This window comes from Artibeus jamaicensis, unplaced genomic scaffold (assembly GCF_021234435.1).
Source record: "Artibeus jamaicensis isolate MK-2021 breed Jamaican fruit bat unplaced genomic scaffold, CSHL_Jam_final contig_3176, whole genome shotgun sequence".
Classification (NCBI taxonomy): domain Eukaryota; kingdom Metazoa; phylum Chordata; class Mammalia; order Chiroptera; family Phyllostomidae; genus Artibeus; species Artibeus jamaicensis.
The window spans coordinates 5,060,818-5,082,528 of record NW_026521740.1 but is presented as its reverse complement, the minus strand read 5'-3'; the positions used below and the strand labels follow the sequence as shown (position 1 = coordinate 5,082,528).

Sequence of the window (21,711 nt, the reverse complement as noted above, 5' to 3'; positions counted from 1 at the left end):
GACTTTTATAGGCTAGAAGTCCAAGATGGAGGTGTCAACAGGGTTGATTCCTTGTGCAGACCATGGGACAGCATCTGTTCCAGGGCTCTCTCCTAGCTTCCGGCACTTTGCGGGCAATCTTTGGCATTCTTGGCTTATAAATGCATTATCCAATCTCTGCCTTCATCTTCATATGGTGTTTCCCCTGTTTGCAGGTCTGTATACACTAATTTCCTCTTTTGATAAGAACCTCAGTCACACTGAATTCAGGCCCATTCTAATGACCTCACTTTAACTTGATCATCTCTGCAAAGACCCTATCTCTAGTTAAAGTCACATTCTGAAAAACTGAGCTTTAAGATTCAGACCTTTTTTGGTAGAACAAGATTTAACAGACAAGAGCAAATGGGGAAAATGGGAATAACATTTGAAATTTTTGAATGTTTGCATTTTGATTCAGTTTTGTCTTGAACCACTCACAAACGCAACAGAAAACTTGCTGTAAGCTCTTACGTACAAGAGCTTACGTGCTGTAAGCTCTTACGTATTTGTGCCAAGATGACATCATTGTGGCAGGAAAGACCTGTATCTCTTCATGAAGGTAGTACATTATTGGTTTTTGAATTTATTCTTCTTAGAGAAGTAGAAACCCAAAGGATGCTAATATCATGGTCAGCCCAAAAGCCTATTAGATTACCTTTTCATGGCACTGTTATTTGGTTAGTCATTTAACTTGTGTTAATTAACCATTGACTTGGTGATTAGCACCTTGTCAGACCTCACAGATATGGGGAAAATCTACAGTAAGGTAGATACTCTAAGGAATATTTTACTTGCCTCTGTGAAGATATGAATTATATTTCCTGTTTTGTATGCCTTTAAAGTTTATATGACATGGTCTCTAATGGTTCCAGAATGTGTGCTCTCTAAGGCTGATTTCCAGGAATCCTTGTATGCTAGTAAGGAGTGACATAAGGTGTGATCTTGTCATGTCACCAAGGGCAGTTTCAAGGCTAGGTGTGGAGAGGAAATATGCCCATCATATGCCATCTTTCACATGTAAGACAGTTCATGTTTAATTCAAATGCTATCCCCAAGGTTACAACAATTCTGCCAGATTAAGACTTGCACCCTATAAGTATAGGTGATAATTCCCCATTCAACGAATTCCAGAATGAATTCTACACTGGGTAAATACCATGAAGAAACATGCTGCAAAAGGCAGAGAACACAACCTCCCCATATGCAGAAGTGAATCAAAGTTATCCCTGCACGATGCCAGAGGGGACGGCAGCTTTGGGTGACAGGTGGCACGCCTCTCTGCCAAGGAGAAGGCGTTGCTCCTGGCAGTTTTATTAACAGAGGCATGTGACCTAAGTAGTGGCATTTCACAGCTGAGAAACCAGCTTGTAATATGCCTTTTGCTTCACTGAGAGGCGGGCCACATGTCCACAGAGGCTGCCACTCCAGCTGCAAAACATTGCCATACCTTCTCCAGTATCTATCCTATAATCAAATATTTATATTACTATGGAAATGTAAATAGACAGATTTATGACACTTTGCCAGACAAACAGAAAAGGTGGCTTTCCTACAAAGGTGTCACTTTCCAGCACAAATCCTACAAGGAGCAAGAAAAAAGAAAAGAAGAAAAATAAATGAGTGGGCAGGAAAAGGTAAAAATAACTCCCTATTTATCAGTTGTTGGAAGAAATTTACAAAAGGGGGTCTACTCTATTTTGACTAAATTATCAAATAGAACACAAATTCAAACTCTGATATTCTCAGAATTTTGACATCTCGGTCTACTTTTCTAGTCTATTCTTCCACAACCCCCATTGAGGTAACTTCTGCTTCGGACAAATTAAACAGTTTACCAATCTGAATATCTGTTAGCATTTTAGTTAGGGTCCTTAGTACATAATTGCCTTCACAGGAAAATCCTTTTGCCTCAGTATTTCCATTTTCAAGGCTAGCTAACATCCAATACCTGTTCTTATGCCACTTATTCCAAGATACCTAACTATGTCCCCACCTAGAATATACCCAATCTTCCCCTTTCTGAACCTCCACACCTGCTCCTCATCCACATGTTGATGTGAAAATAATTACTTTTCTATCTTTCCTGGACAATAAGCAATTTCAGGGATTATGGAATTTCCATAAAGTCTAGGGACATAGGTAATATTATTCTACTATGTAATAATATTTTATATATTCTCATATATGAGAATATTTTTACTCTAACTATAATATCTTTATAATTTCTTATGGATATTTGCCTATGTTACCAAACTTCACTGACATTTCTTGATATCTGATGCCTGGCACCCTGCTGCATGATTAGTAGGACCTGTGTTTGTTGAATAAATGAATTAACTGATTGGCTCATTGATATTAACCTAAGGCTTGCCCATCAAGCCAACATAGATGAGATTAAGGGTGCCAGAATATCAGAGTAGACAAAGGTCTTGAAGAGATAGAGGTGAATGACCTGGAGATATTTCGTGGGGGACAGAGTGGAAAAGCTGGGCCGTGGTGAGTCCTTGCTCTTGTAGCAACTGTCTGTGTGCAAACTCAGGCAAGTCACCAAACCTTTAATTTTTGCTTTTGAATCAGGGACTTAGATAAATGTGTTCTTCAATACAAAATCCATCATTTTAAATACATGCTGAGTAGAAATGATTGCTTATACCTTCTGGAAAAAGCAAAGTCCAGGAGGGAGCTATTAATAATCAAAATGAGGAAATAATATAAGCTACAGCAGAATGTAACAATACAACTAGGAATTTCACATCAGTTTTTAATGACGGTCTGGAGAGAAGACATGACAGATCCCTTACAGATGAGAGGACAGACTGAAAGTTGTTCAGTTACTGGTCTGGAGTCACAGGGGTAGCTAATGGAGGAAGTGAGATCAAACTCAGGTTCCCCCATTCAGTATACTTCCCATTTCACAGGGGCACTAAAGTCTAAGGGAAGAGAGAGGGTGCCAGACACCAATATTCATAAAAAGGAAGAAAATGAAAAAAATATAACAACTTGACAGTTTTAACTGACTATAAATGTAGTGACTTCTTCCCTCAATTATTAGAAAGGTAAAAGGTGAAGAGGAATTTTAATTAAGAGAAATCTACCCATGAAACATGAAATTAATTAAATATTTTTGCTTTATTCTACTACTATAAGAAAGAAGAAAATAAAAAGAAGAATTATTTATGAATAATTTAGTAAAAAGTCAAAGACTTCCAAGGTTGTTGGTTCTTGGAATTTGAATAATTAGTCAGCTATCTTGCTTCATTTACATTTATAGTGCTAGGCAATGGGAATTGATGTGAAGCCTGCAAACTCTTAAATCATCAAATCCCTTACTAAGGCAGAAAAAAAGACATCAAGACAAAAAAGCCTTTGTAACTTACATCAATTAAACAAATAATTATTGAATGTCTACTATGTGCAAGGCAGTCTCCTAATTGCTAGGGCTCCATCAGTGAACAAAGCAAAACAAAGATCCCACCCCTCCAGAAATTTATTTCCCATTAGGGGAGACGTTCTACTGGGACAGAGTATTCTAGAAGGAGAAGGTGCACATGTATGAGAAAATTGATTAACCACAATGCTACTATATTCAGCAATCATTCAGGCTGTTAATGCATATTTTAAAAACTCATTGAATGTAAGAAATGAATAGTTACGCATCTGTAGTCTAATTTTCTAAATACACACATTTTTAAAGCCATTCTTTGCCTATTTCAGGAGCATAGAACATTGCCTTGAGACATATACAAATGACTCAGAAGGAAATAATTCATAAATGTGTGAGAAAGTATGTGCAATGCACCACCCTAAAATTACATTATCAGATGGGTCTTGCAGAGGTTCTGCCCTTATTGTGGTCCATAAGTATCCATGTGACCTCAGTACCTAGTAGAACTACAGACTCTTGGGTCCTTCCCAGGCCTACTGCATCAGACTCTGTCATTTAACCAGTTCCCTGGGTGATCTGTATGCATACTGAAGTTTGAAGAGCATTGTTCTAGGAGAGCCTAAAAATAATCTCCTGAAAGGGAGAATATAAGTACTTCAAAAATTATCACTCACTCAATATTTTTCAATTTTAAAAAGTTGTTTCAAGTAAAATTTTACTTTTAAAATGACATATCAAGGAAACCACATGTTAAGCTTTGCTTCAGCATATACCAACATGAAAGAAGAAGTGAAATTCACATTTCACAGTTTCTAATCTGGCATTTCTAGCTGAAAACAAAGGGTAATTCATCCGTCACATATATCAATGTATATGGTCTCCCTGTACTGTCTGTGATTTAATGACTATCTATACCAACAGGAATGGAAACATTGGGTGTTTTAATGTCTCATCCTGCATCAATCTCAGTTTCCTATGGTAAATCATCTTGACCTTAGCTCAAAGGAGGACGAAGCAGAGGACATCATCATAGGTGTGGAAGTGCCTAGAACTCTCAGCAAAACCAGCTACCACTCTACAAGCAACAGTGGTCTGAAAGGTACATGATGAGAATATCAAGAAAAGTTGGGAAGTCAGTAAAAGGCTAGGTCTTTCTTCATTAGTCACTGAACAGTCATTGTACAGATTCATTTTTCCTTATGTATAAGAAGAGGGGAAACAGGAAAGGAGGCAGCGATGAACTATAGAAGCAGACCAGCCCTGCTCGGCACTCACCGTGGAGGAGAATGTTTCATCCACATGCACACACACGCTGCCAAACTAGGCAAAATATCCCAGAGCAGCCGTGTAGCAGACCCCAGAATGCACTGAAGAAGGAGAAGACGGCAACAAGCAGAGCATCTCTGAGCCAGAGGGTGGACTTTTTAACTAATTAACAGAGGATTATTCTCCTCTAGTACATGTTCAGTGTGCAAGGATTTTTCTCAACACATCACATACCTAGAAATATTTTTTCTATCCTTACCATTTTCAGCTATGAGTGTAAGGTAATCTCTCCACACCCCCACCTTTTATAATTTAAAAAACAAAAACCCCTAAGCCTCTCATGACTCTCATAGTGCTCAAAAAATAAATAAAACTTCAGTAGGGATCTATACCCACAATGGGGCCACTTCCATTAACGTATACATTAATATCCTGTCTCCTTCTAAAACAGGGTTGATAAATTTGACAAGTATAAAAAGTATGAAAGAATGCTCTTGAAGTACAGTGGAGGAAGCAAATATTTATACATTAATCTAAACACTTTCTATGGTTGAGCATTAAATTTAGCTTAGGGCTTCCTCATAAGCAAAGAGAAAAATGAAAAAACAATACTCTCATTACCAATTAAAATGAAACATGTCAGTTTTTCAAGAGAGATAAACAGTTTTACAGAATTGAAATCTAAAAAAATTTTTTAACAATGGGCTTTATACAAAGGACACTGAACAACATAATAGGCAATTATTAACAAAAATGAAAAAAGTCAGGTATGTAGTTAGTTATGCTAACTTGTTAATGATATCTTAGAAGACACTCTTAAATATCAGTTCCTCATCAGGCCTTGTGACAAAAGCTGGGTAAAGGAAAATTCTAGGCTATCATCTCTGGTGAGCGCCCGGTACCCTACGGAACTAATTAAAGAAACATCCTGGTGCTTCGGACGTCGGGCGGCAGGCAGCTGAGTCAATGAACTGCTATTAAAGCTGAGACTTCTCATTTGTTGATAAGGCTGTACACCATCTGAGAAAATATCAAAATAATACGAACTAACCTAGTAGAAATATATGGCTTCCAATCTCGTTTGGGCTCTCTGAATATTTGTTCTATCTGTACTTGACCAGACCCTCTCCCTTTTCATCCTCCTCATTGAATTATTGAGAAAACGAAGGCTACTAAATGTTATTTTCAAATCTTTTTTCTCCTCCCCCCAAACTCATCACCACCCAAAGGAAAGCCTTCTCCTATTCAAGCATGTCCCATTGTTTTTATGTTATCTTCTCTCCCTTGACAATCTCATCCACTATTGTGATTTTAACCACAGCTCTTTGCTGATAAATCTCAAACTGACCTTCCTTTCTAGATCTTTGACCTACGGGATCTCTCAACTCCATTATTTCACAGGTACCTCAGATTCCACCAGTCTAAAATTCCTGTTTCCATGATCTGTGCTTCCTCTTTTATTCCCTGTTTTGTTCTACAAAATGGAAACCCAACAGTCATCCTCAACTCTTTCTTTTTGAGTCTTACAGACAATCAGTCACTAAAGCTTAATTTCCCTACTAAATGTCTATCAAATCCATTCTTTGCTTTACATCGCCATTGATACTTGACTAAATTGAGTATTAAATTGACCTTTTTTTTTCCCACTATTCCCACAACCATCAATGGCCTGTCAACTTGGGTCTTAGCTTTGAATCTCATTCTTTTCTTTAATCTGTCCTCTCCAAAGTATTCCGAGTTCCCTTTCTAAAATATGAGTATAAATCTATCATGTTTCTTTACTGTTTAAAATTCCTCAGTGGATCACAATGCTTATAAAAATAGAATCTAAATTCCTTGGCTTGACAAGATTGCCCTTTAGTAACCTACCCCTTCTCCTTTTCAGGTTGATTTTTCCCCACTGTTCATCCCTGAATATACATTTCAGAATTAGTGCTGTATTTAGAGCTCATGCAGCATTCTTTGTTTTCTATGTCAGGACTTTTACCCACATTCTCTCCTCTGTGTCCCCCTCTTATTCCTCTAATGGAGTGAACATCAAATGTCACCTCCTTTCAGAGGCTTCTGTGAATTTGCACCACTTCTTTTCTTGTTCCAGAGAGAACTAGTCACATTTCTCAGTTATCTCTCTAAGCCATATCTATTCCTATGGTTACATTTATCATACTGACTGGTAATCATTAGGCAGTAAATTTTCTTGATAGAAGGATTATAGTTCATCTATGTCTGGTCATCAATAACTATAGCAGAGAGTCTGGCCCAGAGAAGGTGCTCACTAAACATTTATTTAATTACAATAGCATTCTGAACTATAATAGAATAACAATAAAAATGATAAAAAATAGAGATCTGAATATATATTCTTCCTTACCAACAGAGTAGTGATACCTGTTGAACAAAAAATGAAAACATAGTAGTATATTTATTTGGGAAACAAGGCTATTATTTGTTTATGGTAAGTTGTTCCCACTGTTTCAATATCCTCATACTACCTTTTTAATTCTTTCGTAAATAGTTTCTCCTTTTGAACCCACTGTCAGCAATTTGTTTATTGATTTTCTTTGTTCTACTCTTTATAACATACAAATTTAAAAATGTGTTAGAACACCGCAGACAGCAGAGGAAACTGCCTCAGAGTGTCTATCAATAACGGTAGAATAAGCTGTCCAGCCAAAGAGCTTTCACTCAGGGCCACATGCTATGGGTGTCATTGTCTTCAAAGCAGAGAATGGGGACCTAATTGTGCTGTTCAAACTAGCAAACATGCAACATATACATCTTCTCTTTTCATTTGCACACCCTTGCCCCAGAACATTTCTGTATTTATTTCTTGCAGGCCCACCTAGACTACATCCTAATTAAAGCTAAAATAGCCTGACAACAATAAAAACACCTTACATTTATCTAACTTTATACACAGTTCCATATAATCTCATCTTTACAATAAACTTAAGGGCCTGTTTTTGTTCATTTTACCCTGATGGCTTCCTAAGTTTGGCTAACTCCCTTAACCCTTTGGGTAGATCTTACCCCTGACCCCTGAAATTCAACCTTAGCCATTCTTTTCTAATGTTTTATCCTCACCCACCATACAGCACCCTGGTTGTACAGAGGGTACCACAGGGCTCTCTGAGCAAAGTGATCTGCCATTCCGGACCTCCATGCCCTCACAGGGATTCACCAACCCAGCCACTCTTTCATTTAAAAAAAAAGGTGCTCCTTTCTGATCTTCATTTTTCTGCATGGACAGGGCTGGGGAAAAAATGACAAATGTAACATCATCATCTAGAGCTTCATGTGGAATAGCCACTTTAAGTTGGAATTTCATTTTCTCTGAAAAGGGAGTTTTATTACAATCTGGCAACAAGCACAAAGGTAAGGGTAGAGTTGTTCAAATCTGCAGCAGAAATTAGATCAAGAAAGAAAATATCTTTTTCCAGACTTCCCAGAGACATATGGAGAGCAGGTAAATTGAGAGTGGAAGTGGATGAGGAGAGGCTTCTACTGTTCAAAGACTTTTTGGTGTTTATAAGTTCAAAGATAGAACAGTTCTTGACCCTGCCAAGATGTCAGACCATGATCAGAGTAGGTGCGTTATTGAAGACACAGAATTGTGTCTTCAACAGAATTGTGTTGAGGACACAGAATTGAGATGAATGAACTATGAAGATAGGTATCCATGGATCACACATTTGAACGCTAGAGTCACCTAAATGTATGACAAGAGTTGATGCAAAAAGGAAGACTGACAGCAATAAGAATGCATTTCCGGTGACAGAGAGTCTTTTGGAAGCTGCTAAATGACCGCAGCAAAGTTGGGAAGAATATAGTCGAGCAGCTGATAAAACATCGCAGGAGAGAGGAATGCATGAGGGTAGATCATGTGATTAGAAATAAACCAACCAACCTTGGTTTAAGAAAGTATCTAACAGAAAGTGGTACTGGTCTTGCCTTTGCTACTAATGAATATTACGGTCTTGGACAAGTCACTTTTATTTCCCTGGGCCTTTGTTTTCTCATTTGCAATATGAGAAAGCTTTCTAAAAACCTGTGGCAAATGTTGCACTTTTATTTTAACCATAAATTTTATTTTTATCTTATGTTACTAGATTTTAAGGTAAAAAAAATAAACTATACCCGATCAAGTGATTTCATGAATTTGCTCAATACTCATCAGTTAAGGAAGGCTAATACCTTAAGAATTCATCTCTTTGGTGACAGTTTAACAAAAGCGGATGAAAGCTAGTTACACATACCATCTCCTTGTTCTCTGATGCACTGCTGTTAGGTAAAACATATGGTAAGAATCATGACTCACATTTTACAAATGAAACTAAGATGAAAAAAGAGTATTTCCCATAGTCTTTTGTGCATTTATTTTAAAAAGTGAACAAATGTACTTTTTGTAACCCATGAGCCTGTAACTACCTATACAGTTCTATATTTCTTCCAACAGACTAAGGGGTCCTTGAAGATAACAATAGAAGTACTACGACTGATAATAGTTGTAATTCTTTTAATTTACATGACCTAAGCACCAAGACTAGAGTCTGACACATAACAGGCATGTGTGCTTATTAGTGAATAAATGATTACAACTTCATTAGAAAGCAAAATAAATTACATGGTGATACCAAGAACTGTTCCCCAAAATCTTTTTGTATTTCAATTGACAGTTAAGCTTGATTATCTGAATCCTTCAGATAATTGCTTTGACTTTTCAATTTGTTGCCCAGAAAGTGACTAAAATAGATGATCTTAAATTGATCAATGAGGACCTCTGATGACCAAGTTTCTGCATGAGCCAATAAATTCTCTTCATAAAAATATCAATGCTATATTTGGTAACATAATGCCTTAAGTTATCAAATGAGACTGAAGAAAATTAAAATGATAATTTTTCATTTATACTAAGATGTAAAATGCTGTAGACATTCATAAAGAACAATTAGGGGTAAAAAGTAAGTAGAACTTGCACACACAAATTACATGAATGTTTCCACATAAAATTTAAAACCTAATGGTAGTTCTTTGACGGATAAGACAGCGCATCACTTTGACAAGGCTTCATGTCTCAGCTTGACTCTGGTTTTCAACTACAGCTCCCCTGAAAACTGACAACCTTCTCCTACTGAGATATTGCTTCCAATCTAATATCAGAACAGTGTGCACTCTGAGTTGTTTTTGCAGTGGTTGTAAGGTGCTCATTAAACTATTCTGTCCTCGGCTATAGCTTCCCAGACCTCTGTGGTCTTACTAAAGGTCGCGCTGGAAATATGGCTTCTGAAAAATCTTTTTATGATAGCACCAACCCAGCCACTGTCCAGAGACTTGTTAAAAAGCCATAAAATAGTCATTGTGTATTAGCTCCATAGATCACTAGGAGAAAAAAAATTAGTGCCTGAAGAAAAATGGCAGCTGGCAAGCCACATGATAGAAACACAAAATAGAAGCTGCCACCACCATCTACCCCACGCAGACCATTTGTTCCCAGGCAAATGAAGTCATGGAGTGAATGATGGTAGGGCCAAAGAATTATGAAAGTTCAAGCTCTCTCGTAATAATGAAGTTGTCTCTTTTCTCATCTTTGCCTTTCACCTTAATCCTTTGCACATAGTAGCTCCTCCTGAAATATCAAGGATATGAATTTAGGAAATGGGCTTAATAAGCCTAGATAATATAGGATAAAATAAATCTAAAGACTCAAAAGTATGGAAATCTGGGGTCATTTTAGTTAACTGCATTAACTAAAGTTACAGTTAACCAAAAGTATTTTTGACTTAGAAGCATTTTCCTCTGATGCCATTTGACTTTTTAAGTAAGTTTTTATGGCAAATAGTGGGGAAAAAATTTTTCAGAAAAAAATGATTGAATTTTGGAAAGAAACCCAAAGAAGCCAATTGCATGTAAAATGTAAGCAAATGTCAGAAAAAAAAGATGCCGCACAATGCAAACAATTAAGCTAAAAATATAAATAGCTTTATATTTTTCAACTGCTTCAAGATTATCACTACACCCCAGCACATGTAATAGTTGATATCCATAATGATTACTTTATATATGCAAGAAAAGTATCTATTCAGTTCAGCAATCTCTTTAAAAGAAGTTAGTAAACTATATAATATAGTTTTCAAAAATCACCTTGTAAAATGTTTAAAATGTAAAAGGTTGGAGTTTAGAGAGACCAACTCTCAAGTTCCCAAATAAGTCAGTTAGAGAATCAAGGTTCTGGGTAAATAAGGTTTACTTGGAGGTGGACACTTCTTTTTTTAGTTATGAATATAGAATCTCATGACTACCTTTGGGTTTGCTTTTGTCCACACACCCACCCTTGCTAATAATGTATGTGCTCTTAGCCAAAGTTCACATCAAATTCAACATATCAACTCTAAGTCCATGCTGTTTAAACCTAGAGATCATGGTTTGGAAACCAACTTATCACAGGTCTGTAAAGTGCACCAAAATCCTTCTGTTGTTCCAGAATTGCAACACTGAAGGTAGCTGTAACCCCTTTTGGCCCCTAACTCTTTGCCGTGACATTCTCCTGTAAAATATTCCTTTGGTACACCTTTTATTCTTCCCAATTACTTTAATAAGCCAGGACCTAGAATTTCACAACAATTACCCTTTTCAATGTTAGTTTTCCCCTCATCATTTAATGTACCTCCCTTACACATTTCGGTAAGAGTTCACTCTCTTCTAATTATCTTTGAAACGCATCAAACTCTGCTTGAACATACTGTTATTGATACTAAAACTCTTCAACATATGCTTCAAGATTCTCCATTAATTTGCCTTTCAGATCAATAAATAGTCATAAAGTCATAGGCACCCATATTTGAGTTGATCTCTTTATCATTAGTTCCTGGCCTACACTCTCCACTCCAGCCAAGCAGACCTGCTTATTTTATCCCCAATGGGGACATTTTTACTCTAGTTTCTAACTTTTACAAATATGATCAAAATTTCTCTTTCTTTAGCATTTTTCTAGCTAATTATACTCACTGATATTTCTTTCAGTATTTCCTGAAAATTAGATAGTCATGTTTTTTAATGTTTATATTGCAATAATTCATTTTTACTTGTTTTTATTTGTTGTACATGTGTTCATTAACTCAATCCCTTTAGAGTGTAAAGTACTTAGTAACTAAAAACAAGTTTTCAAGTTTCTTATATGCCATGTTTGGTATAGTAAATTTTCCATTAGAATTGAATATGTGTTGTGATGGCTTTTAATTTAAATTTCATTTATTATTTATTTATTCATTTATTTAGAAAGAGGTACAAAAAGTGGTGGGAAATCATACTGCCAAAGGAATTCACAGCAGGCTAAATGACCATCAGATTTAGCCAGGGAGTAGTTTGCTACTGATGGGCTATGGACTTTACACTTGACCCTCTTTTAATCAGCTTTAATGTATATAATTAAATCCTGAGAACACAAGGCTGGAAAGCTAAGGTGAATTAAATCATCAAAATCCCAGAACTTAATGATAAGGCAGTTTTGAACTAATAATTTTACATTTAAAAGGAAATAAAAAACAAAGTCTTGCTCTCAGATGATGATGATGATGATGATGATGATTCAAGCATAAAAATAAGGAGACATGGCCTAGTAGCAGCTACACTTTAAAAAGAATTTATAAATAATTATTCGTTTAAGATCTATTTGAGTTGTCTATGATGAAGAAACTAAAATCTGAAGTATAGAGGTGAGGGAACTGATGAGGCATGGCATGAGAGAGAAAAAATTCATTGGTACAAGTATCATATGGAAGAGGAATAGCTCCCAGTAGCTGATGGAGAATTGGTCAAGATTTCAGGGATATAGTTCATTATATAACAAACCTTACTAATAGGTGAAAATCTGCTTCTGAATTTAAGTCCTATAGCCTTCCCCTCTCATTAGAAACCCAAATGACAATTTAGAAACTTAGATAAAATGGGAACTATTTCTTGGCAAAGATGTAATAATAGTGTTTTAAGTACTTTTAACTGATTGGCCTAAACAACTTTTCAAAGTACTCCAATCCCTTATTTTGTGATAAAATGCAACAATTTATTAAGATAACTTACTATAAAACAGGTTTCAATCCAGCTAGGAAAGTTACTGGTACATAAATAGGAAAAATATGTTAGAAATAAAATTCTTATATGTAACTGCATTAGCTAAAGTTACAGTTAACCAAGAGTATTTTTTACTTAGAAGGGTTTTCCTGTGATGCCATTTTTGACTTTTTAAGTAAGCTTTTATGGCAAATAGCAGGGGAAAAAAGCTTCTCAGAAGAAAATGATTGGATTTTGGAAAGAAACCAAAAAAAGCCAATTGCATGTAAAATATAAGCAAATGTCAAAAAATAAAAAGGTGCCACACTACTGTGGCGAACTACTGTAAACAAAAGGGCACTTTATAGTGGATATTTTCAAAAGAGAAATAACATCATTAAAGCCTTTATCATATCAATACTCATCGGACACTACAAGACAAAATATTAAGAGAGGAAACCTTAAAATGATTGAAAATGTACCCAACCCTTCAAAAAACTTTTTGATGCTACAAATTCAAAGGATATTTTTATGGGACTTGTCCAAAGCTCTGAATTTAATCAACTAGAATTATTTTTAAGTGCTGTTTCTGACAGTCCTTCAGAATGATAAATTTGTTGTTTGATAGGGAATATGCATTTTACCAGAAGGGTGGAATACAGTGTCTTTGGCTAAGATGTCCTTCACAGAAGAAGGAAATTTTGGGGAGACTTCCGCCAAGATGGAGGCGTAGGTGGGAACACTTTTCATCCTCGTACAACAAATCTAAAAACAATAAAGTTTTAATAATAATAAACATAACCAAACCACACAGAAAATCGAATATGGAGTCCGGAAACAACAGACCACTCAACTAAACTGGTGAGAGGGGTGAAACCAGCAGCGGAGCCAGGCAAAAAAGATTGGGGTGGTGCACAGGCAGCCCTGGGGCGAGGATCCCAGGTGCGGGCTAGATACGGGCAGAACCCAGGGAAGATGCGCTGCTGGCTGTCTGCAGTGGGTAGCGCATTTGCACGCAGATAAACCAGTGAAGAGGCGAGCCGTGGGTGAGCCGTGAGGCCGACTGGGCGATGGGAGATGACCCCCATTGCCCCCTCTCTGACCCCACCCCCACATACAGCCTCACAAACCTGCAACCTGGGTGGCCCCGCCCCGGTAAACATCAAGGCACCTCTCCTCGTATGTAACAGGCACAAACAGATCAAAACATGGCTTAAGAACTCAGAGCCCCAGAGCTGATAAATCTAAGTGACAAAGAAATAGCCAAACTTTCAGATGCTCAAAACACTGGTGATCAGGATGCTCACAGAACTGGTTGATTATAGTCACAAATTAGAGGAATATATGAAGACTAAACTGATCGAAATGAATGGAAATGCACAGGAAACTGATAGTAATGGAAAGGAAACTGGGACTCAAATCAAAGGAGTGGACCAGAAGGAGGAAAAAAATGACCAAACAGAAAAGGATGAAGAAACAAGAATTCAAAAAAATGAGGAGAGGCTTGGGAACCTTCAGGACATCTTTAAACGTTCCAACATCCGAATTATAGGGGTACCAGAAAGGGAAGAGGAACAGCCACAAGTGAAAAACTTATTTGAACAAACAATAAAGGAGAATTTCCCCAATCTGGCAAAGGAAATAGACTTCCAGGAAATCCAGGAAGCTCAGAGAGTCCCAAAGAAGTTGGACCCAAGGAGGAACACACCAAGGCACATCATAATTATATTAGCCAAGATTACAATGAAAGAGAGAATTCTAGAAGCAGCAAGAGCTAAGGGGAAAGTCACCTACAAAGGAGTTCCCATCAGACTGTCAGCAGATTTCTCGAAAGAAACTTTACAGGCAAGAAGGGGCTGGAAAAAAGTATTCCAAGTCATTAAAACCAAAGACCTACAACCAAGATTGCTCTACCCAGCAAAGTTTTCATTTAGAATAGAAGGACAGATAAAGTGCTTCTCAGATAAGATCAAATTCAAGGAGTTCATCATCCCCAAGCCCTTGCTATATGAAATGTTAAAGGGACTTACCTAAGAAAAAGAAGATAAAAAAGATGAACAGTGAAAGGACAGAAAACTCACAGCTATTAACAACCACACCTAAAACAAAAACAAATTAAGAGGGCAGCTAGATCAGGAATGAACCATAGAAATGAAGATCACATGGAGGGTTAGCAACAGGGGAGTGGGAGAAGGAGAAGGGGGGGAGAAGGTACAGAAAATAAGTAGCATAGACAGTAGATAGAAAATAGGGGGAGGGTAAGAATAGTAGGGGAAATATAGAATCTAAAGAACTTGAGCCACGTGTTCATGAACTAAAGGGGGGAGAATGGTGGGGGAGGGGTGTGCAGTGTGAAGGGGAACGGAGGAGGGGAAATAGAACAAATGTAATGGCATAATCAATAAAAAAAGTTTAAAAAAAGAAAGATTTTGAATGTAAAACATGCCTGTGATATATGATGCATATAAAAAAAGAAAATTTTTGTATTGTGCATTTAGCATATTTAAAGATACACATTCCAGGGTAGCAGCTTGCTCCAAAGCACATTCAATTTTTATTTGTGGGTAAAGCTATGTTGATTTAGTACCACCACTCTTTGGCAGATCTTATTCTAATATTCTCCTCAGGAACCAATCTGAGAAAAATTTCTAGACAGCCTACTTCAGGTAACTTTTATGTCAGGTAACCTTGACAGTTGTCATGACCAGAAGACAAGTATAGAACAAATGGCATGACACAAGACTTGAAAGTACGCAAAAAAATATATAACAACTGAATTCTAGCAGGTTAAAAAGCAAAACCAGGAAATACCTCCAACCTCAACTTTGACATGAATGAAATAATAGAAGAATAGAAAAACATCTTAGGCATTCAAGGGATAGGGTTGCTCCATGTATCACTTTAAAGTAACACTATATCTAAAAATAAAGTAGACTAGTCTTGTTAGCTATTTTGATGTTAACTGTACTAAACTAACTTCTAATAAAAAGAAATTGTGCTAGTAAATTGACTGAAGAATGGCTAATTAGGGAAGGAGAGGTGAAGGTCACTGGAGGTTCCAGAATGTCTAAGATCCAAGTGGCTAATATCCAGACAAACTGACTTCCTCCCTGAATGTGCCCAGATGGCAGAGATAACACTGATTTGTGGTCATTGCTGTTTTTTGACAGGGACTGTCACCAGTAGGTGACCCCATCAGCCTGAAAGCAGGAAAATTACTAAATGATGCAAGAAAATGCCTGCAGGCGAGTATGCCATAGGGTCCCTGAGAAGCAAGAGGGCAGAGCCTCAGGAAAAACAAATTTTCATTTGTTACACAAAGGTTACACAAAGCAGACTGATTTTTCTTTGCAGATAGAAAAATAAAAGCAATTTAGTTTCCACAAATATTAGGTCTAATAAGAAAAAAAAACAAATTCTCTTTGAGAAAAATAAGACACCATATATAAAAGGCAAAGCAAATGGCATGATTTCATGATAATATAGCAGTCACCAAAATGAGATCTATGATCTATGAACACAATCTAGTCTGGAATCAACTACTCTAATAGTATAGAGACATTATCTCTCCACACAACACCAGACAGAGGACAGAAAGTAAACAAATTCCAGACTAATGCAAGGGTGAAATTTTAATATAAGCCCTTCCTCAACAGAACTGGCAAACACAACTCCAACTAATTTTTCAAAAATATAATGCTAGTTGTCAGAAGGCAACCCACTATTAACAATTATTTTTAGCAAAGTTATGAAACTGGAAAACAGACTGAAAAAAAGAGAGAAATCTTTTCTCAAATCTTGTCCAATCCCCAAAATGAGATGAGAGTAAAGTATGGGAGATAAAACTACTGTATAAAAGTGAGGAAGTATTACTTCCTCTGGAAGGAGCAAATTATGCTTCTAAAATCTATAATCAATTACTTAGTTGAATGAAGGGAGAATTATTAAATATTTAATTAAACCACATTCAATCTAGATTTTCCATTCCCTTAGAGATCACTTTAATACTGATAATTAACAATTTCTAACGTGCACTTTCAAGATGTTTCATCTAAGCACTGGAGGAAACTATATTAAACATTAAAATATAAGGGATTAACATGTGAACTTAAATTGGCCATCTCAAAATAAGTAATGAAATTTTTGCTGATAAAGAGGTATGCAGTTCACTAGTAAAAATCAAGATTCAGAAACATGAGTCAGTTGTTTAAAGTCACAATTTAAATTTTTTTCCAAAAGCAAAGTCTGAGTTTATAATGCATAATTCTACATCATTTTGAATGTCTGTTGTGAAAACTCTGTTCCCTTTCTAAAGCATCAGTTTCTGTTAACAATAACCAGATAACCACATCGGTAGGAGTGATTTCTATCATCAGACTTCACGCTCATAGCTCAATGTCATGTGACTGTTACAAGACTATGAAATCATGCCAGTGAACTTTCTTTTAATAATTTTATATTAAGAAATAGGAATGCAGCAATCCCCTGAAGATCCTCTTCATATGCCTGCCCATACATGTGAATTGTCATAGACATTAATGGAGAATGAGGGTCTCATTTTCTTCATAACTATAATGAGGGAGTTAAGAACAGATGACTCAAAGATCTCGGTTTATCCAAAAATTTATATAGACTAAGATGAGGAGAATAAACAAACTCTACATAAAGAAGTTCTTTGAGAATTCATGTCTGTAAGACTAAATATCCAAGCCATTTTAAACTTGATATCTACTATCCTTTTATTAGTAATTTATAAGTGGCCAAACTTTAAATTCTAATGACCAAAGCCATTATGTTAAAAGAAGACTAGAAACAAAAACTCAAATTCAAGAGGTCATCAGTGCTGTTTGTCATAAAACAAGCTTACTCTGGGGGGTTAGGGGGGGATTGAGGACATGTGGACAATCTTAACATATGTAGTAGGAAGAAAATAAATGTTTTAAATTATTTACTTTTCCTTTGTATCTAGGCACCCCAAATTTACAACATAAGTGTTTGGTATACTGGGGAGATGACCGTATTAATCCACCATTCATAGGTAAGTCTCGTGTGTGTAAAAGGGGGCACATTAGGACAAAGAAGCAGCTTCATCTGTCCAAGACAAGATAAAGCTTTCAGTCCCAGTTCAGGGGACAGATTTTCTTTAAGTGGGGGAGGGTGTCTAATTGCTCACATTGGATTATTCTGTTAAGCTAAGAAAATTAAAGCCTATCATTTAAGAATGGGATCTCACCTTGGGCAAATAAGCCTTCCAAAAACAAACTCAGAAATGAGGGTTAACAAGCATGCAAATACAAAATCTACAACAAGACACTATTCATGGAAATTTTGGCATATTTTAGGCTCCTGCTATCCCCAGAAATACGATGGGACACTTTTCCTAAACTATAATTATACCAGAATGGGGATAAAATGCAACACCTGCATGGACGGGTGCTGAGAAGGGCAAAGTGTTCTGCACAGAGCTAGAAATAAACAGGGAAGACACTATGATCCCAAGCACACATCATGCAAGGTCCTGACTTGCTCGGCACATTTTCTCCCCAAATGCAATGCCTACCTTCCGTGTGGACCGCAGAGACATAGGTCCAATTGTAACGCTTGACTATATCAAGCATCGCCCTTGCCTGCAAAGTGTCAGAAGGGACAACCCTCAGGAAGTATTTGTACAAAGTTTTGTCACTCAGGTCGATACTTGTGGCTGAATATGCAATCTGGGGGATGTCAAAGAGCTGGAGCAGGTTCTGCACTTGAATGGCTACGGAGCTGGAGCCCGGGCCGATCACACCTGCAATGGGCTTCTTAGTCCTGCCTGGGGGGAGAGACTGCCCGTCAGGCAGGCACCGGTTGAGTCCATCTTTCTCATCTCGAATGGAAATCAAAGAGTCCCTGATGAACTCAATGCTCTGCTCCAGAGCCACAGAGGAGTGCCAGCAGGAGTCCCGAATCTCACTGCCCAGGGTGATGTTGGGCAGGAGGACCGGGTCCGCGTTGATCTTATCCAGCGTGTGGAACATAGCCTCCACCCTCTGGATGCCATACTGCTCCCTGATCTCCCCGCACTTCCTCTCGGGCACCTTCTCCGCTGGAGGCTGGTGGTGGACTGAGAAGAGCGCCCCAATGATGACATCTCCGTCCATTCTGGCCACCGAGCGCTGAGATGAGGCTCCCGCCAGCAACATTTTCCTGCCGGGGCTTCTGGGGAGAAGGGACATCTCCAAAAATATTGCTGGGAAGAAAACCAACAGCAGCCGGACCATTGTGATGAGGAAGCGGTGCACAGCCCGCCAGCCACGTCTCCACTCAAGTCCCGCCGGCCCGCTGCAGGCGCGCACCTGCACCGCGGGGCGGCCCCACGTCCGTCTCTCCCGGCTGGGTCCCGCTCGCCAACACCACTCTTGCAACCCTGTCGCCGCCTGCACCACCGCCTCCTCTGCCCCGCCTCCTGCCCCTGGTCCTCCACGATCACCCCCGCTCCCGGGAGGCGTTTCTAGGGGGATTCAAGTCCTCCTTCTTCACCGGCGCACCAAGGCAAACTGTTCAAGGGTACAGTGGACGTCCTGGTGAGCAGGACGGTGAGCTCACGGCGGTCAGCAGGAAGCTGCGGACAAGAGAGGTAGAAAACCAAAGCTCCGTTATCACCTGTGTCAAAACTCAGGGGTCAGTGAGGTTAATAGCTAGCCTGTCCAGTTCATTTCAGCCCATCACGGTATCGGCTGGAGAGACAGCTTGGGAGGCAGCTCTGGTCCAGGAGGAAGGTGATGGGTCTGGTGGCCAGTGCCCTCATCTGTCCGGGTAGGCGCGGAGCCCAGCCGACCCGCCCCCTCCTCCAGCCACAAGTCTTTTCCCAGTCCCCAGGGCACAGCACGCTGACCGATTTGAGACGGGGGAGGGAGGGGGGGCTAGATCTTTCACCTTAGGAGAACTTTCAGGGTTTAAAAAGACCAACTTTTTCCCAGAAGCAATTTGGAAACTCCTTCAAAATGAACGCAAACAAAGAATGCACCTTGTTACTTTAGTTTGAGGGGTTGAAGAGGCCCCAACGGACAACCCAAGTAGTAAAAATAAATGTGCCAGCTTGAGGAACACCATCTTAGTTACTAAGGCAATGCCTGGTAGTCTCTGCACGTCGGAGTTTGGTACGCCCCCCTCCTAACCTCCTCCCAGCAAGTCAGGTTTACAGTAGAGGGTGAAGGAGAAAGGGTGCACATAAGGTAACTTTCCCCGAGGTGGGGTGCTGGGTGGAGGGAGAGGTGGAGGGGCTCCTGCACTTGCCTAAATTGGGATCTTTGTGCACACAGTTATTAGAAAGGAAACGGAGCTTCCTGGTTGCTCTCGCGGCGGCAGCCGAGCCCTGCCTCCTTCAGAACCTTGGACAGTGCTCGGTCCAGCTCCCCAGACTTGCCCCTGCAGGGCCTGGAGCGGGCGCTTCGACCTGAGAGTTGCGTTCTTTGACAACCCACAACCCCCGCCCCCGACTCGCTCTTTCAACCACCACCCCTGCATTCTTCTCTCTCTCTCTCTCTCTCTCTCTCTCTCTCTCTCTCTCTCTCTCTCTCACACACACACACACACTCACACACACACCCCTCCCCTCGCCTCCTCACCATCCTTCCGTCCTCATTCTCTTCCCCTTGCAGTCAGTGCTCCTGCAAGTGTATTCAAACCCGACCGCTTCAGGGATCAGAGGCGCCAAATTCCAGCCGCCCGAGGGGCTGAAGTTGGCTCCCTCTCCCGTCCCTCCTCGGCTCCCTTTCTCAAGGTGAGAGTCGGCGGAGAAAAGAGCTAAAGGCGCGTGTGGGATGAGGAAGGCAAAAGGAGCAAAACGACCCAGGCATCCAAGGGTTCCGACGCTTCCCGGGATGCGGGACTAAAATAAATAAATAAGCGAGGGTGCCCCTGAGACCAGGAGGAAAATCCCATAGCTGGAGACTGTCTGCCACTGGGGCTGGGTTTCGCCGCTCAGAGGTTTCTGCTCACCTGAGCCTGCTTGGAGAATTTGGACTTGAGACGTACCTGAGTCTGGCAGACAGCGCTGTGGTCCCCAGGCCAGAGGACCTCGGCCACAGTCGGTAGGCAGACGCCTCAGCTCTAATCCAGACCGTGCAAGGCTGCTATCTGGGCTGTACTCTAGTGCCCTCTTTCTTCGGCACTATTTTACCGCAAGGGAAAAAGAGGGAGGAGGGAGGGAAAAAAATTAAAAAACAGGTCACCCAAGGCTTGTCTATAAGCTCAGGCATAAAAATCAGTCGTTTAATGGGGGGAGGGGAAGCTAGGGAAAAGTGAGGAATATTAATTTCTTTACTACGACAAGGTTCCCGAGCAAGCTGCTAGATACACGGACAGCCAGATCTGATGAAAGGAGTGGGGAAAGGCTTAGGCTGCTTTGGGTGGACATCCCTTCTTTGTATTTCAAGGACCCAAGTGCATTCTCTCTCCCTGGAAGTAAAGCTTCTTCTGAGGGAAACAGTAAATGCATGTGTAGACAGCTAGAGAAATGCTTTGTTAGTAGGTTTCACGGGGGAAGGGGGAGAGGCTGTGTCCAGGGGGATGAGAGGAAAAGGTGGATGCACGCCATGCTCAAGGTAAGCCAAATGAGGAGAGGCAAACCGTGCCTACATTTTCCAGGTCAAGATGTAACTAAATTGGGAATGAAAGTCAGGTCACATGAAAACACTGGAGTGAAAAACACAGCCGAATTCCTCCCCGGCGGCCATCACTGTCCGGACAGGTCTACAGTGTTGCTTCTTACCGTGTGAAAAGTGGAAGTTAAATCTCATTTCTTTGGGAACATGCTGGCTGAGCCAAATGTGTCCCAGCTTCTTCAGAAGGGACAGACAAGTGACAATGTGCAATTCCACTCTTGCTCAAAGTCTGTGTCCTCTGTAGAGATGAAGGATCAGCTTATGTGTGTCCTTTTATAGTTATCTTGTTCATGTCATCATTATGCTATGACATAATGCCATGCCAGCCTAGAGGGGACAACCCACATG

General features: G+C 39.5%; 1 protein-coding gene across 3 annotated transcripts in view; it reads right to left on the bottom strand.

The window, feature by feature from the left end:
• Nucleotides 1–18,978, bottom strand: part of GRM1 (glutamate metabotropic receptor 1) — a 319,639-nt gene extending 300,661 nt beyond the window's left edge. For all 3 annotated transcript variants that reach the window (XM_037144977.2, XM_037144978.2, XM_037144979.2), the window contains exon 1: nucleotides 18,279–18,978. In XM_037144977.2, coding sequence (XP_037000872.2) covers nucleotides 18,279–18,978 — 700 coding nt within the window. The remainder of the gene's footprint in view (nucleotides 1–18,278) is intronic.
• Between the last annotated feature and the right edge of the window lie 2,733 nt (nucleotides 18,979–21,711).